Source organism: Lipotes vexillifer, unplaced genomic scaffold (genome assembly GCF_000442215.2).
Source record: "Lipotes vexillifer unplaced genomic scaffold, Lipotes_vexillifer_v1.1 scaffold1038, whole genome shotgun sequence".
Lineage (NCBI taxonomy): Eukaryota > Metazoa > Chordata > Mammalia > Artiodactyla > Lipotidae > Lipotes > Lipotes vexillifer.
The window spans coordinates 1,173,966-1,190,734 of NW_006780148.1; the positions used below are offsets into that span (position 1 = coordinate 1,173,966).

Consider the following 16,769-nt stretch of genomic DNA (forward strand, 5'->3'; position numbering starts at 1 on the left):
GATCTTCCCGGACCGGGGCACGAACCCGTGTCCCCTGCATTGGCAGGCAGACTCTCAACCACTGCGCCACCAGGGAAGCCCTATTAATAGATTTTCAAATGTTGGACCATTTTTGCATTCCTAGATTGAAAGAAATACTAAGACAAAGAGTTTAATGCTCTGCTGGATTTGATTTATTATATTTGGTTTTGTATATATAATCACATATTTAAGGGAAAATAGGGATAAACTTGATAGACAACCACTGAATAAAAATCAATGTAACATAAAAAGGGAAAATAAAATAACATCAACATAATTGTGCTTAAGTTGCATCTATGATCATTAGATATTCAGAAAAGTCAAAATCCAACTACATTCTTGTACACACGATTGAAACATAATCTTCCCTTCTAGTCAGAATAAGGAATAAGATGACCTGACTCAAAAGGACAACATTTTGCAGTCTTAACGAACTTTTCTGATAGCTTCTGAGATCTATTCTGCTGTGTGTTTCTCCACCAAAAAGCCTTTGGTAGTTCCCCCTTAGAGTTCATTGTCTCTATCTATATTAAAGACAGGGAAACTACAGAGCAAATATCCAGGGGTTGGGGTAAAATTAGTTTGTTATCAATATAAATAATCATTTCAATAATTTTAGAGATTCTTTCAGAATTATTACCCAGAGAAAGGGAATGGGCCTAAACAAGAGAGGGCACAGATATTTAGGGACTTCTGGATCATTATTATTCCTTTAGATTAATGGTATGGCTCATTTCTGAAAGGAATAGAGGGATATAACAAAAGCAAGCTACATGGAGCCTCGAGAGCTTAGGGCTACTGTATATTCAAAGCCTCCTTATCATTTAGGATATAGAAATTAGGATTCCAAATCATAATTTGATTTTGGTGATGAAGAAAAGGACTTCTGAGGGTCCTGAAGCCTAGTCCTCGTTCTTAACATTGCATAGCAGAATTCAAAACCTTGTCAAATTCTCTTCATCTTGAGTATCCTTGGCACCAGGCACAGTGCCTAGTACACAGCGATACTCAGATACCACAGTTTCTGAATTGGGTTTGGGTTGTATGGGACCTAGTGGCTGTGTCCTCATGATTTTACTCTTACCAAGCAGACAGTCATTTTCCATTTTGGTATCCTCAACTACAGTGAGTAGCCCCCCAGAATGGCTCCTGGCAATAGGTAATATACCATGAAGGCACATGGAAAGCATATTTATGTCTAAATATTTTTCCATCATACAGACAAAAAAGGAAATTTGTATTGCTGGAACATACCTCTAAAAGCCAGTCTAGAAGTATTGACCTCATCTGTGGTTCCAATTCAGAATGCAGAACTTCAAAATGTTTGTCATGAACATATCTGGTCTCTTTTTTTAACATGTTTAGCCAAACATCCTGTGAACATCCCCAGCTGTGGAAAGGGGCAAAATAATTGTGTGACCTACATAATATACAAGCTACCTGTTTCACATAGAGTAAACTCAACTTTCAAACACTGAAATCCAACTTTGAATTAGAATTTGAAAGGACAACCTCTTAAAGTAAATTAGGAAAAATGGCTACTTTTAGAAACCATTTCTTTAGCATGAAATTATACAGCAAGAACTTGGACTATGAGAATCTAAATTGACAGATTTCAAGAGTGCTTTCTAGTCCCCATCTATTTATAATTTACAAAGGCACCTGTTTAAGATAACGATGTTTTCTCAAGAGCAACACTAAAAAAGTAAATATTTAAAGCATATGATCCCAGCAGAGACAGTCTCAATCACCTCCAAGTAGATCATCACTACATTACAGTGGGGTTAAGGTGGGACAGTATGGAGGAGAGGAAGACTGGTGAGTTTAAATGTATGAGTCCATTAATTTGCTTATTAAAGCCAAATATAAATTATTACACTACACATTTTATATAAGTTGTACCTCTTAGTCATTCATTAACTAGAAAAAGTATAGACCTTAATAAGTAGGCTTGGTAAGAAAGAAAAATAGCTGATCTATCAAATGAAAATGCTGTACATGTTAAAATACTTCCATGTTAACAATTTAGATAAATTATTTAAAATCCATTAAAAATGTGATTCAGGGTTTCCCTGGTGGCACAGTGGTTAAGAATCCACCTGCCAATGCAGGGCACACGGGTTGGATCCCTGGTCCGGGAAGATCCCACATGCTGCAGAGCAACTAAGCCTTTGTGCCACAATTACCGAGCCTGTGCTCTAGAGCCCGTGAGCCACAACTACTGAGCCTGTGTGCCCTAGAGCCCATGCTCCGCAACAAAGAGAAGCCACCGCAATGAGAAGCCCGTGCACAGCAATGAAGAGTAGCCCCCGCTCACCGCAACTAGAGAAAGCCCACGTGCAGCAATGAAGACCCAACGCAGCCAAAAATAAATAAATAAATAACTCTATAAATAAGGTGATTGAGTTCTTCTGATAAGGCTTACAGTCTTCAGCAAGCAAGTGAAAATAATGTTATAGAATCAATGTTTTAAATACCCATGTCATTCGCAAATAGCATTACTGTCAGATAAAATAATATATGCTTAAAGACTAGTAAAAAAAAGTTTTTCTACAAGTTTTTCTAATAATGAAAGCAAAAAATACCTCAAAATAGCACCATATCTTACATCAGTAAATTTTAATCTTTGACATTAAATTACTGAAATTTTTCTTACCTTAAATCAGGCAAAGGTGAAGGATTAATGAAAAGATTTTTAAATCTGTAATTTGTAAATCTGGAGAAGTCGCTTGTTCCTGTTTCTTTGTGGGGTGTTTCAATGATAATGCAAGGACTGATCCCCCCAGATAATACAGGTGGCCAACAATTCTGTCATTTAAAAACAATAAAAAGAATATCTTTGTGAAATAGACAAACCAGCTTTTGTCTTGGATCTTTTATAAATGAAAGCTAATACTTCTAAACAGTCTACATTTTCCCCCAAACACCGTCATTAGCTAACATTGCTGACTAATTTAAGCTGACATACGTATTTTATAAATAAACCATATAGCTCATTTCAGTCTTCATAAAGAGTAACTGGTAGGACGTTTTATACAAAATACAATTCTGGAAATACAAGACGTTAGGTACTGAGGGAGAGGAGAAACAACAACAAAACACATATGTAGTCAAATATGAATCACTTTCAAGATTATAAAATTTTCCCTCTGTATTTAGCAAGGGTGGCCAGGGCACCTTGTTTTATAGACAGCTACCCCCGCCCCACACTCGTTAAGGCCTGTTCCACTACTTTCAAATACAGGAAGACAAGACCTTAAAAGTGGAAACAATTACTTAAATACTTAAAGGACCCTTTCGCCAGTCAATGCTGGTTTCAAAGAGAACCACTGTTTCCAAAGTGTCTTCCGTACAACACATAGGAAGAATAGGTGGCAAAGGGCTGGGTGCCAGTCTGTCAGTGACCTCACATCCTATTTATGCCCTAGGAGCAACCATCAGGACTCTCCACTATAGTCAGAGAGGGAACAAAGAGCAGTCCATTGGACAGATTAGGCGGGCCCTGGTGCACCAGGCAGCTCCTAGAGGGAGGGATTTACAAAGAGGAACCAGCTGCGTCAAGGCTTACTCTGTAGCTGTAGGATTCAGGGACATAAAAACCACCCAAAGACAAGCGCCTTCCTGCTGCCCTCGAGGGGCATTAAAAGTGTCAGAGGAACCTTCCTATCACAAAGCAATAACACAATTCTATTCTTTTTTGTCCTGCATTTGTTTCCCCCAAACCTAGCCCAGTTCTGCATTACCCTAATCTCATACTGATGTTTCTTGATGACCTTCTCTTTTCTCTTTTTGACATCCTGGAAAATAGAAAAGGCCATTGTTAAACTAAGGTCCCTGCAAGGAATTTTCTCTTTCTCCTCTCTCTCTTCCCCCCCTTAACTCACCTGGGCCGTTTTTCTCTTCTTGGCCTGAATTATCTGGGTTTCTTGTGGGGAATCCGTCTGACTGGGCTGGGGCTGCTGTTTAGCTTGTAAACGGCTACTATAGAGTTTTTAAAAAGGAAGTTTAATTAGTAAGTGACGCATTTCAAAGGCAGCAGCCAACTCTGAAACATATCTCCAAGACAAATAACGTTACCTGCGTCTTGACATTCTCTTCTTTCAGGTGTATGAAACCTCTGGAGGCGAGAGGAAAAACCAGAGTCAAATACATTGTCATCCATACTCTCCAAGTGCCATTCAGAGGTTATAACTAAGTCCCTCAGGAGATGACCTGAGCCGTCTTACCACGATGACTTCTGCAGTATATTAGTGCATGATTTCGGACTCATGCTTTTGGACACATGCCTGCATTTCCTCAACGAAATGAACAGCCCGGATGAGAGCGTCTTCAGAAATTTGCAAACCACCCTCAGCGCCCGGAAAGCGCAGGGAGGCAGATGGGTCTCTTCTGCGTCCTGCAGTCTCTCCCCCGGACAGCCCGAGTGGGGCTTGGGCAGCGCCCCTACTTCCCCCCTCCCATCCTGCCCGAGCCGCGGGGAGAGGGGGTTGTGGAGGCGAAACACTGTGGAGAAGCCGGTTCCGCGCCAATTTGGAGAGCGGCGGTGGCGGGGAAGCAGGGGGCGGAGGGAACTTGTGTCACGTCCTTCAGTCTCCTTTCCCTCCTTCCCAGCCCCACCGGACCCTGCCCATCGCTTGGAGGGGCACCGGGACCCCGACTACAGATGGGGGATGGGAGTGAAGGAAAGGGAGTTCAATTAATAAAGGGGAAAACTGGGCTTGTGGGGGAACTTTTCTCCCCGTGAAGGAGACCCAGACCTCTCTCCTGCGGGATAGCTCCCCAAATGGGGATGACAGAGAGAAGCCCCTAGAATGAGGGGCTTTTCCGTGGCCTCCCACTTAGGGGCAGCCCTCCATCCACCGCCGCCTCCCAGGCCCCCTGCCAAGGGTCCTGACAGGGACGGAACGCGGGGACCCATCGCCCCCAGATGCCTAGTTCTCAGCCCTCCCACTTTTCCTCCCCTAGGCTCCCGCCCGCGGGATGGATCGGCCCTGAGGCGGGGGCTTTCTCTCCTCCCGCATCCCGCCCTACGCCCAAGCACCTCCTCACCGCCAGACCCGCTACCGCTCGGCTCTCAGCTGGCGCCGGCGCCAACCCAATATATAGGCCGGGCCAGGCCCGCCCCGCACGCATGCGCCTCAGACTGACACCTCCGGACAGTGCGCTCCCCTCCCCCGCGCGCCACTCCGCAGGCCCGCGCGGCGCGCCCTGCCGTGAGTCCGCGCCCGCCCACCTCGAGGGGCTGCAGAGCCGGCTCGCCTAAGCCCTCGGTCCGCGGTCACCTGAACTTCACCTGCCTGTGCGGCGGGAGGGAGTCTCTCAGAGGCTCCTCCTCCGCAGCCTGGCTCCCCGCCCCTCGGCTTCATCTCCCGCCAGTACGTTTCTGTCCCCTCCCTCTTTCAACTCTCGGACGCCGGGGGTGTCAGGCCGCGGCCCGGCCCCGGCGTACGGCCAAGTGGAGGCGGCTCGGGCGAGCATAGCGTGGCTAGGAAGTGGCCATGCCTTGGCGCACCCTGGCTGTCCCGCCTAGGCCTCCAAGAGCCCGGGTTTTCTGAAGAGACTCGGGGACCACCGCCCCTGCGGGAGGAGCGCAGCGTTGGCTGGCGAGCTGGCCAATGGGAGGCGAGGACTGCAGCACAACGTGGAGCGGCTGCAGAACGTAAACACAGCCGGGAGCGCGGCTGGCCACGTGTGTTCCCGCGCGCCACCTAGTCCCCTGGGACCACCGGCAGCCGGCTGTGGCACCCCAGGGCAGCCATGCTCAGGGATGCCTGTCGTGCACTTTGCTCCAGCCCGCCGACCGAGGTACGTATTAACCCTGTTTTCCCGCTCTCTTCTCCGCCGAGCCGGTTATCCTCCCCGTGGGTGGGTCATCCGCACACCGCCGCCCTGCCACTGCCTGGCGGCTTCCCACTCGGCAGTTCCAGCGCAGGAAACGCTCGCGCCAAGCCGCGCGCTGCCTCTCTCCTCTCAACCTCCAATTCTGGGGCCCCCAAGGGTAAACACCTCTCCGGAGCGGGGCCGAGGGTGGCACTGCCCCTTCCGCAAGAGAACAGTGGCTCTACGGGGGGTCACGCCGGGCGGGGAGAACGGTTCCACCACGTGCAGGCTCGGATCCCGCCCCGCCGCCGCCAGCGCGCCCTGCAGAGCCCGCGCGAGCCTTCAGCGCGGGAGGGAGCCGACCGCCTCCGAGCTGTAATGGGAGGAGGCGGTCCGACGCGTTTCCCTCCTCTTCCCCCGTATCCAAAATTTGGGTTCCCTCGCTGCCTCTACTAACGCCCCGCTCCAGTGCGCACCGAGGTTGGACATCTCCATGCCGTTGATACTCCGCAAACTGGGTTTGCGGCGGGAGCAGTGGGGCTGGGGGACGTCGGCGGGAACAAAGACCCCCGGGGCGGAGGAGCCTTGCGAAGGCTTCCTTGAACCCGCGGCAGCTCGGGCCGGAAGCGGGCAGGCCGTGTTTGTCTCTCTGCCCTGACTCGAGTGAGCCGCTGGGAGAGGCCGGGGAGACCGGGCCGCCTGCGCCGACCCGGCGTTGCGGCCCAGGAGGGAGCCCTTCCCGAGATGCACCAGGAGGCGGCGGGGGGACCGTCCCGGGGTCCCCGCCCTGCGCTTTTGTGTCGCGCCGCCCGTGCGGGGATTAGAGCCTAGAAATAACGAGTGCTCTTTGGGCAAAGTCCTCTTTCAAGATTTTCCCTCCACAGTCTCGAGGCGCCGGCAAAGTAATTGTTTTTCTCCCAAATTTACGCATGTGGAAATAAGAGTCTTGCTCAAGGTGACATGGAATCAGAAAAAACCCAGAATCTTGTCAGTCCCAAGAAACGGCATACTATTTATGATGCTTTGACGGCTTTCTCGGAGGGTTGAATTGGCTCTTTTTTGTAGTCACCTCAAAACGCCGTGCTGTTCCGGTATAAAGCTTAGAGAGCTAACAGCGTGATAATAAGAAATGGGAGGCTTTCCAGCAAGCGCGGGTGACCTGAACATAAGCAAAACTGGTGGCCTCCATGAATGAATTTGGTAGTCAAACCGAAAACCAAGCTTACAGTGTTGATGCCCATCACTGGGCCAACTAGTAGATTACTTGTAACTGAGACACCGTGATTAGAAGTGTTCTTTGGACAATGCTGTTGACTATGAAATGAACAGGGTGCAATCCTAGTAAAGGAGAAATTAAAAACAATCCTAAGACTGCTTTGTGTGGGAACGGACAGAGTGAATTCTGCCGTATTACAGGTACCTGGTCACTGGTCAACTGGGACTAAAAAGAACATGTGCTTACCTTTCAGATGGAGGGAACTTCCCATCTTGCTCTGGCTGTAAGTTATTGGATCCCTCTGAGCATGCGTTTCCTCTAGAAAAGATAAGACACTCGTTTCAAGGGTTGTTTCAAAGATTAAATTTTATACTGTGTATAGAGACCCTCTCTTGCATGTGTGCCTGTCATAGAGCAGATGCCAAGTGCTATCTTCACTCTTTTATCCACCCCCCTTACTAATTTATACCCATAGAAATTAAGAAGTAGTTTTAAGGATTCTGAATAAAACAGGAAGCTGAATTATGAAATTGCTGTTTCCCAGAGTTTTGTTCTTGTAGTTGTCCTTCTGGGTACCTATTTTAGGTATCATCTTTCAATATGTTGTCTTTGTTTCATATTTGTATATGTTCATTTTTAGCTCCCTCTTCTACTCATCCCAGTTTTAAAATTCACTGACTTTGAAATGTATGAAATCCCTTTATACTTGTAATAATTTTAGAAACTTTGGCATTTTCTAAAGTATACTTTCTCCATTGAAGATGCAAAGTTAAAACACCATGGTAAATAAAGTATTGGCCTCTACAGTGCTTTCATTTTCAGGAAAAAGAAAAAAAAAAAAAAAGATTCTTAGAAGGACAGATTTTTAAAAAAATAAATCAGGCCCAGCCCAGTTATTTCTTGTTTCTGCACCTTTTCTGTGCCATACCTCCTCTGTGAAGCCTTCCCAGACCTCTTTCTCTGTGCTTTTCAGTCATGCTCACCTCCCAGGACAATAATTACCAAATAAAATGTCTTTTATCTCCAACTAGGCCTTGGACCTTGTTTTGTTCATTTTTTTAATAGCCAGTACCCACCAGTTCAGAGGCATGCATACATAATAGGACCTTGGTAAATACTGAATTGAATTATGGATAGGATATCCCATTATAGAACTTTAATTCTGTAAGGTTAGAGTGATGGATGAAAATTATTCCCAATTAATATTAGGATTTTTAAAATTAATAAACTGTTTTTTAGAAAAGTTTTAGATTTACAGAAAAGTTGAGCAGGTAGAACAGCGCTTCTACATAGTCCTCTACCCTTCCCCACCACGCACAGTTTCCCCATTATTGACATCTCATATTAGTGGGATGTGTTTGTTACCATATGAACCAATGTCAATGCGTTATATTATTATTATAATGCAAAGCTAATAATAATTATTAAAGTCCATATATCATTCAGATTTCCTTAGTTTTACCCTAATGTCTTTTTACTGCGGCAGGTTACAGATACCACATGTAGAAGTCATGTCTCCTTAAGGTTCCTCTTGGCTGTGACAGTTTCTCACTCAGACTCTCCTTGTTTTTGATGATATTGACAGTTTTGAGGAGTACTGGTCAAATATTAATATTTTGTAGGATACCTTTCTAGGGGAATTTATCCGAAGTTTTTCTCATGGTTAGACTTTCTCATGGTTAGATGGTTATGGGTTTGGAGGAAGAAGATCACAGAGGTAAAGTGTCATTTTCATCACATCATATCAAAGGTACATGCGATCATCATGGTTTATGGCTGCTGACGTTGACCTTGATCACCTGGTAGTGTTTGTCAGGCTTCTCCATTGTAAAGTTGCCCCCCATCCCCTACCCTTTCCATACCATACCTACTCTTTGGAAGGAAGTCACTGTGTGCAGCCCACTCCTAATGAGTGGAATGTTATGTTCACCCTCCTTTAGGGTGAAATATCTACATAATTTATTTGGAATTCTTCTGTGTGTGAGATTTGTCTCTTCTCCCCCATTTATTAAGTCATTCAATGATTTATTTATATCTTGTTGCTCAAGTTGTCCTACCTTTGGTCAGGGTAATGCCTGTTTATTGTTATAGGCCCATTTGAAGTTAAAAATGAATGTGGCTAAATGATAATCAGCATTTCTCACGTAATAGGAGAGGAGTAAAACTTTTCCCCCCATTTGATTAGACTTGCTTATTATCCCTATTAGACAAAACACAACTACAGGAGAAAAATCCTTCCAAATTTTAATACTGGATTGCCCATCAGACTGTTCCTTTTATTGCCTCATCAAGGACATTTTTCAGTAAACTGGCTTCATGATTTACATGGCAAGTGGTGGTACAATGACTCCTAGTGTAGTTTGGTGCCGCTGCCTTGATTTGTGCTAGGGCACCAACCATTTTAAATACCATTGCACTTTCGTCATCAGAGCAAACATTAACACAGTGAAAAACACAAATGTCTTAATTTTATTGTGAAAATAGTTGTGACCTTTTGATCCCCCTGAAAGGGTCTTTGAGACTCCCAGACATCCATGGAACACACTTTGAGAACTGCAGACCTAGTTTCCAAACCAGAGTGCTGGGAGTCATCTTAGGCATTCCTTTCTTCTTTTTTCTGAGCTCCATAATTACAGTTAGCACTTCCTGAGTAAGATGTTGTGAAGCTGTACTCTGAGCTTTTACATTGTATTGACTCCTGTAATCATCCACCACTGTGAGCCAGGTACTGTTACTGTCACTCCCACTTTACAGATGAGGAAGCCAAGGCACAAACGTAATTTGCCCGAGTCCCATAGTAGAGTCTGGCTCCAGCCCCCCACCCCACCCTCGCTGTGCTGCCTCCAGTTACCATCACATCATTCCCAAATTCTCTTTTTTTCCTCTGCCTTAGTTCAGGACTCCATTCTCTCAACTAGTGCAGTAATCTCCTAACTGGTTTTCCTGACGTGTGTTACCCCTTCAGTTCTGCCTTACAGTGTATCTCCCAAGCTCTCTTTCTAAAGCACAGATCTGCCCACGCAGCCACTGGTCTGTTATGGATCACTTTGGGTTAAAGGCCAAAGACCCTAACTTAACACACAGAGCCTCTCGAACCCAGGAAGTCCACCTGGGTGCTGTTCTGCACATCCCTGCCTTCTCACTTCTGGCCTTTGCACCTGTACCTCTCCTCTCCACCTCCACTGTCTTCCCTAGCTAACTCCCAGGTATCTGTTAATACGCAAATATGCCTTCTGTAGAAGCTGTCCTGCCCTGCACGAGGGAGGGCTCTTCTCTACACCTTTTCCAACGCGCTCCTCTCCTTGCCGCCACCACTGCCCTTCCCAGGCTGCTGGGAGCTCCTGGGGGCAGCGGCCGCCTCCGTCGCTGGGACCGTCACGCCGGGCCTGGGGCCTGGCTGACCACAGCGCCCTTTGTGGGACGAATGGCGGGGGCAGTAGAGGTGTGCTCACTGGGGGCGGCCCTCCTAACTAGACTCCAGTAACCGCTCCCTTGAAAGAGCTTTGCGGCTGGCACCTTGGCGGGCCAGCAGGGCCGCGGCTGAGCTCTGCCCTCTAGAGGCGGAACTGTTCCCGGCCTCGGAGGCTGCAGAAGCGCCCCGGAGACTAGGCCGAGAGCGCTGTCTCTGCGGCAGCTGCCCTTGACCGCCATCTCAGAGGGAGGCCCTTGAGAAGGAAGGCATCGTAGGGTGTGAGCGCTAGAGGGCACCCTAAAGACGATTGGTCCAGCCCCCCCAGGGGTTCATGATAGTCCATCGTGCGAAGAAAGAACAGGGATAAACGGCAGTGTTGGAAATCCAGAAGCTCCGAGTGGAGGTTGAAACAGGCAGGGGGGCGCTGGTTGGCTCAGCCTGCTCTGGGCCAGGCGCTGCTGTCGTTAACTGCAGGGCGTGGACAGTCCACAAGAGCTTACATTCTATTGGTGTCGGGGACGGAGAACAGATGTGTAACAAATAACTGTCAATGAGCACTATGGAAAAGGTAAAATATTCTAACAGGAGAGAGGGGACTACTTAAGCTGTACGGGATAGGGAGGGATATGGGATGGACTCGAAGAGGAGGTGCTATTTTACCTAGTGCATTCATTAATTCAGCAAACACTAGGACATAATATGTAATAAGGTAAACAGAAATTCCTGTCCCTTCGGAGCTTAATTCTAGTATGGGGGGGCGGGGCATAGAAAACAGATAGTAATAAGAACTCAGAGGGAAAATACAGGCAGCGTAAGGGAAGTGATGCAAAGTACTATATTAGATGGATGTTCAGGGACCTCTCTCGTGTGACAGCTGAGCAGAGAGGCTGTGCAGTGAGAGAACAAGCCGTGCGGATGCAGAGGAAGAACATTCCAAGCAGGGGAAGCTTGGCATAGTCAATGGACAACAAGGAGGTCAGGATGGCTGGAATGGAGTGTGCAAGGGACAGAGTGGGAGAAGAGGCAGCAGGAGGAAGCGTTTGAAAATGATCAGCGTGACTGCTGTATGGAGAATAAATTCTAACGGGGATGGTAGAAGCACGGAGACCACTTAGTAGACCAGTCGGTCCAGGTGGAAGACTGTGGTAGCTTGGAACAGGGCGTGGTCTCCGTGGTCACCTAGATGAACGTTTGTCACTTATTGGAATGGGGAACATGAAGGGAAAAGTGGCTTTAGGGCAGGGTGAAGTCAAGAGTTGGTTTTTGACAAGTTAAATGTAAAAATGTAGGGGGAAATTTTTATTATAAAAATTTTAAATGTTCAGTAAAATTGAAAGGATTTTATCATGGGCGCCCATATACTCACTACCTAAATTTCATCAACATTTTGCTATGCTTGATCTCTCCATCTATCCATCCCTCTTCCAGCCATCATTCCATTTTATTTTTTGATGCATTTCCAAAAAAAAAAAAAAAAAAGTTGGGGTTATCAATACACTTACCCATTAACAGACTTAAATATTTGTTTTTTTTTTTTTTAATTGAAGTAGAGTTGATTTCTAATATTAGTTTCAGGTATACAACATAGTGAGTCAATATTTGTATAGCTTATTTAAAGTTATTATAAAGTCTTGGTTATATTCCCTGTACTGTACAATATATCCCTGTGTTTATTGATTTCATACATAGTAGTTTCCTCTCCTCTTCCCTCTCCCCACAGGTAACTACTAATTTGTTCTCTGTATCTGTGAGTCCATTTCTGTCTTGTTATATTCATTTGTTTTATTTTTTAGATTCCACATATAAGTGATAAAATACAGTATTTGTCTTTCTCTGACTTATTTCTCTAAGCATAATACCCTCTAGGTCTATCCACATTGTTGCAAATGGCACAATTTCATTCATTTTTATGGCTGAGTAGTATTCCACTGTGTATATATATACACATCTTCATCCATTCATCTGTTGATGGGCGCTTAGGTTGCTTCCATATCTTGGCTATTGTAAATAACGCTGCTATGAACGTTGGGTTGCATGTACCTTTTTGAATTAGTGTTTTCATTTTCTTTGGGTATGTACCCAGCAGTGGAATTGCCAGATCATATGGTAGTTCTATTTTCAGTTTTTTAAGGAAACTCCATGCTGTTTTCCATAGTGGCTGCACCAGTTTACATTCCCACCAACAGTGTAGGAGGGTTCCCTTTTCTCCACATCCTCACCAACAATTGTTATTTGTAGACTTTTTGATGACAGCTATTCTGACAGGTGTGAGTTGATATCTCATTGTGATTTTGATTTGCATTTCTCTGATGGTTAGCGATGTTGAACATCTTTTCATGTGCCTGTTGGCCATCTGTCTATCTTCTTTGGAAAAGTGTCTTCAGTCTTCTGCCCATTTAAAAAAATTTTTTTTTTGATATTGAGTTGTAAGAGCTATTTATATATTTTGGATATTAACTGCTTATCGGTCACATCATTTGCAACTATTTTCTCCCATTCAGTAGGTTGTCTTTTCATTTTGTTGATGGTTTCCTTTGCTGTGCAAAAAGCTTTTAAGCTTAATTAGGTCTCTTTTGTTTATTTTTGCTTTTTTTTTTTTTTTTTTTTTGCCTTAAGAGAGAGATCAAAAAAAAATGCTGCAGTTTATTGTTAAAGAGTGTTCTGCCTATGTTCTGTTCTAGGAGTTTTACGGTTTCAGGTCTTACATTTAGGTCTTTAGTCTATTTTGAGTTTATTTTTGTATACAGTGTGAGAAAATGTTCTAATTTCATTCTTTTACATGTGGCTGTTCAGTTTTCCCAGCACCATTTATTGAAGAGACTGTCTTTTCTCTATTCAGTATTTGTTTAGTTTTCTTTTCCTTTGAGGTAAAATTTCAATGAAAAGTACAAATATTAAGTATACATTCTTTTTTTTTAACATCTTTATTGGAGTATAATTGCTTTACAATGGTGTGTTAGTTTCTGCTTTACAACAAAATGAATCAGTTATATATAGATACATATGTTCCCATATCTCTTCCCTCTTGCGTCTCCCTCCCTCTCACTAAGTATACATTCTTAACAGATACACTTGTGTAACCCAAAACTCCTGACAAATTATAGAACATTACTGTCACTTCCAGAAAGTTTCCTTTCCCTGTTAATTCCCATTTCCATCTTCCTAGAGGCAGCCACTATTCTGATTTTTTCCACCATAGATTGGTTTTACTAGTTCTGTACTAGGGAATATTTATATATATACATATATATAAATATATATGGATTAATGGAATCTCACATATACACTCTTTTATGTCTGGCTTATTTCTTTTTTGTGGACAAGCATATTCATTTCTAAGAGGGGAATTGCTGGGTCATTAGGGTAGGCATATGCTTTAGTTTTATAAGATAACTGTCAGACCTTTTCCAAAGGCCCATCAACAAAAGAATGCATAAATACATTGTGGTGTATTCATATTATGGAATGCTGTGCTATGGTTAAAATCAAGTAGAGCCACATGTATCAACATGGATGAATTTCAAAAACATAATTTTTGGGGGGGGCATATTTTAGATCAAAACATTCAGTATGATACCTTTATATAAAATTTGAAAGCTTGTGAAAGAAATATTATATATAGTTATGGATACTTATGCAGTAATAGCATAAAAGCAAGCTTTGCAAAAGTAATCAATTTCAGGATAGTGGTATCTCAGGTGGGGGTTGGAGAGATGAATGGGATCAGAGGGGTTCATGATTGGCTTCAACTATATCTGTAAAGTTGTATTTCCTTAAAAACATCTGAAGCAAATATGGTAAAAGGTTAAGATTTTATAAAGTTGGGTGCTAGATACATGTTCCTTATATTAATCTCTGTAGTTTTTGGTTCACCTTATCTAAGGTGCTGCCCCTGCCCTCTGCTTCTGCAGGTGGTGGAGACTGGGCTGAGCCCAGTTGTGGGAGCAGAGCTGCTCACTCCCACTCTGTCTCACTCACGCGGCTGCCACGGTTCAGGGGAAGCTCCCCAGAGACCCCAGGTAGGACGGCCGGGTAGACAGCACCCTGACCTGCTCCCGGTTACCGCAGCCTTGCACATGACTTCCAAACCTGCCTTCCCCACCTCGCTCCTAAATTTAGGTCTGTGACCTGGACCTAGCGCTCCCTCCAATCCCAGTTCCAAACCCTACTTAAAAATGAGTTTATTTTAAAATATCTGTTCTGTTCCATTGTTTGGGGGTTTTTTCTTCAGGAGCTCTGACTTTACATTTGTGTTATTTCCTTTGCCTGTCTTCCCTATCACTCCCTCTCTAATGATTTTTATTCATTTCCATTTTCTCTTCTTCACTTTTATTTCTATTCTTTTTATCTTCCATGGTGTCCCTTAGAGTGATGTCTCCTCTCTCTTGTGTTTCTTGTAATTTGGTTTTTGTATCTGAAATGTTTTGTATTTATTTTTCTTACACTTATTTAGTCAATCTGCCCATTTCTGTTCCCTGTCCTCCTCTTGTCTGTCACCTTCTGTTCCTTGACCTGACTGTCCCTTCCTTGAATTATTTCTGCTTTGTTACCTCCCTGCATAGCTGCCACTGCCTTGTTACATTTTCGAAAATTCATAATAGGATTTTGGGTTAAAATTTTCTTCTGCTTTGTGGCCACATTTCTCTGATGAGTTTTCCTAGTCTGCAGGGAAGTTTTGTTACCCCTTTTCAGATTTTCTTCTGACGATACCTTTGTATGGATGTTTTTCTTACAATACCTTTGATTGGATGTTGAGTTATAAGTTTTTTTTTTGTGTGTGTGTGTTTTTTTGCTGTACGCGGGCCTCTTGCTGTTGTGGCCTCTCCCGTTGCGGAGCACAGGCTCCGGACGCGCAGGGTCAGCGGCCATGGCTCACGGGCCCAGCCGCTCGGTGGCATGTGGGATCTTCCCGGACCGGGGCACGAACCCGTGTCCCCTGCATCGGCAGGCGGACTCTCGACCACTGCGCCACCAGGGAAGCCCGAGTTATAAGTTTTTATCATTTTGGAATGAGTTGGATTTTTCTAAAACAACTATTGGCAAGAGAATCCCATGATAGGAACAAGGGAGCTTTCCTCATTTCTCAGCTCAAGGCTTCCTTCTGTCGGTATGGGGATGGGTACTTTACTTTATGGCACCTACCTGTAATGGGACCTCCTCTCAGTTTAGGATTCTAACCTGGCTCAGCTGAGCTCCTACAACTAGTCTGGAGCTCCCCTGGTTCCTCCCCCAGCCACTGGTTTCCAGGCATTCTGCCCCTTCCTGCCAGTCTGCTCTTCTCTTTTTCCTAAGCTGCACCCGTGGGTCCTCCAGGCACTTATGGATTAATTTCTTCCTCTCCCAGTATTCCTGCCCTCTTCCTTCTTAATCCTGCTCACATCTATTCCCACCCAGGCTGAGCACTCTCCTGAGTTGAATTTTTTTTTTTAACATCTTTATTGGGGTATAATTGCTTTACAATGGTGTGTTAGTTTCTGCTTTATAACAAAGTGAATCAGTTATACATATACATATGTTCCCATAACTCTTCCCTCTTGTGTCTCCCTCCCTCCCACCCTCCCTATCCCACCCCTCCAGGCGGTCACAAAGTACCGAGCCGACATTCCTGTGCCATGCGGCTGCTTCCCACTAGCTATCTACCTTACGTTTGTTAGTGTATATATGTCCATGCCTCTCTCTCGCCCTGTCACAGCTCACCCTTCCCCCTCCCCATATCCTCAAGTCCGTTCTCCAGTAGGTCTGTGTCTTTATTCCTGTCTTACCCCTAGGTTCTTCATGACATTTTTTTCCTTAAATTCCATATATATGTGTTAGCATATGGTATTTGTCTTTCTCTTTCTGACTTACTTCACTCTGTATGACAGACTCTAGGTCTATCCACCTCATTTCAAATAGCTCAATTTTGTTTCTTTTTATGGCTGAGTAATATTCCATTGTATATATGTGCCACATCTTCTTTATCCATTCATCCGATGATGGGCACTTAGGTTGTTTCCATCTCTGGGCTATTGTAAATAGAGCTGCAATGAATATTTTGGTACATGACTCTTTTTGAATTTTGGTTTTCTCAGAGTATATGCCCAGTAGTGGGATTGCTGGGTGATTTGGTAGTTCTATTTGTAGTTTTTTAAGGAACGTCCATACTGTTCTCCATAGTGGCTGAACCAATTCACATTCCCACCAGCAGTGCAAGAGTGTTCCCTTTTCTCCACACCCTCTCCAGCATTTATTGTTTGTAGATTTTTTGATGATGGCCATTCTGACTGGTGTGAGATGATATCTCATTGTAGTTTTGATTTG

The 16,769-nt window shown here is 44.5% G+C and overlaps 1 protein-coding gene across 1 annotated transcript in view; it reads right to left on the reverse strand.

The window, feature by feature from the left end:
• The window catches only part of CCNE2 (cyclin E2), a 14,574-nt gene extending 9,424 nt beyond the window's left edge, over positions 1-5,150 (reverse strand). Inside the window, exons 1-6 of the mRNA XM_007453250.1 lie at positions 5,071-5,150; positions 4,099-4,138; positions 3,906-4,002; positions 3,765-3,818; positions 2,678-2,829; positions 1,276-1,411 (exon numbers count right to left, since the gene is read on the reverse strand). Coding sequence (XP_007453312.1) covers positions 1,276-1,411; positions 2,678-2,829; positions 3,765-3,818; positions 3,906-4,002; positions 4,099-4,112 — 453 coding nt within the window. The 5' untranslated portion in view covers positions 4,113-4,138; positions 5,071-5,150. The remainder of the gene's footprint in view (positions 1-1,275; positions 1,412-2,677; positions 2,830-3,764; positions 3,819-3,905; positions 4,003-4,098; positions 4,139-5,070) is intronic.
• Positions 5,151-16,769: the final 11,619 nt, after the last annotated feature.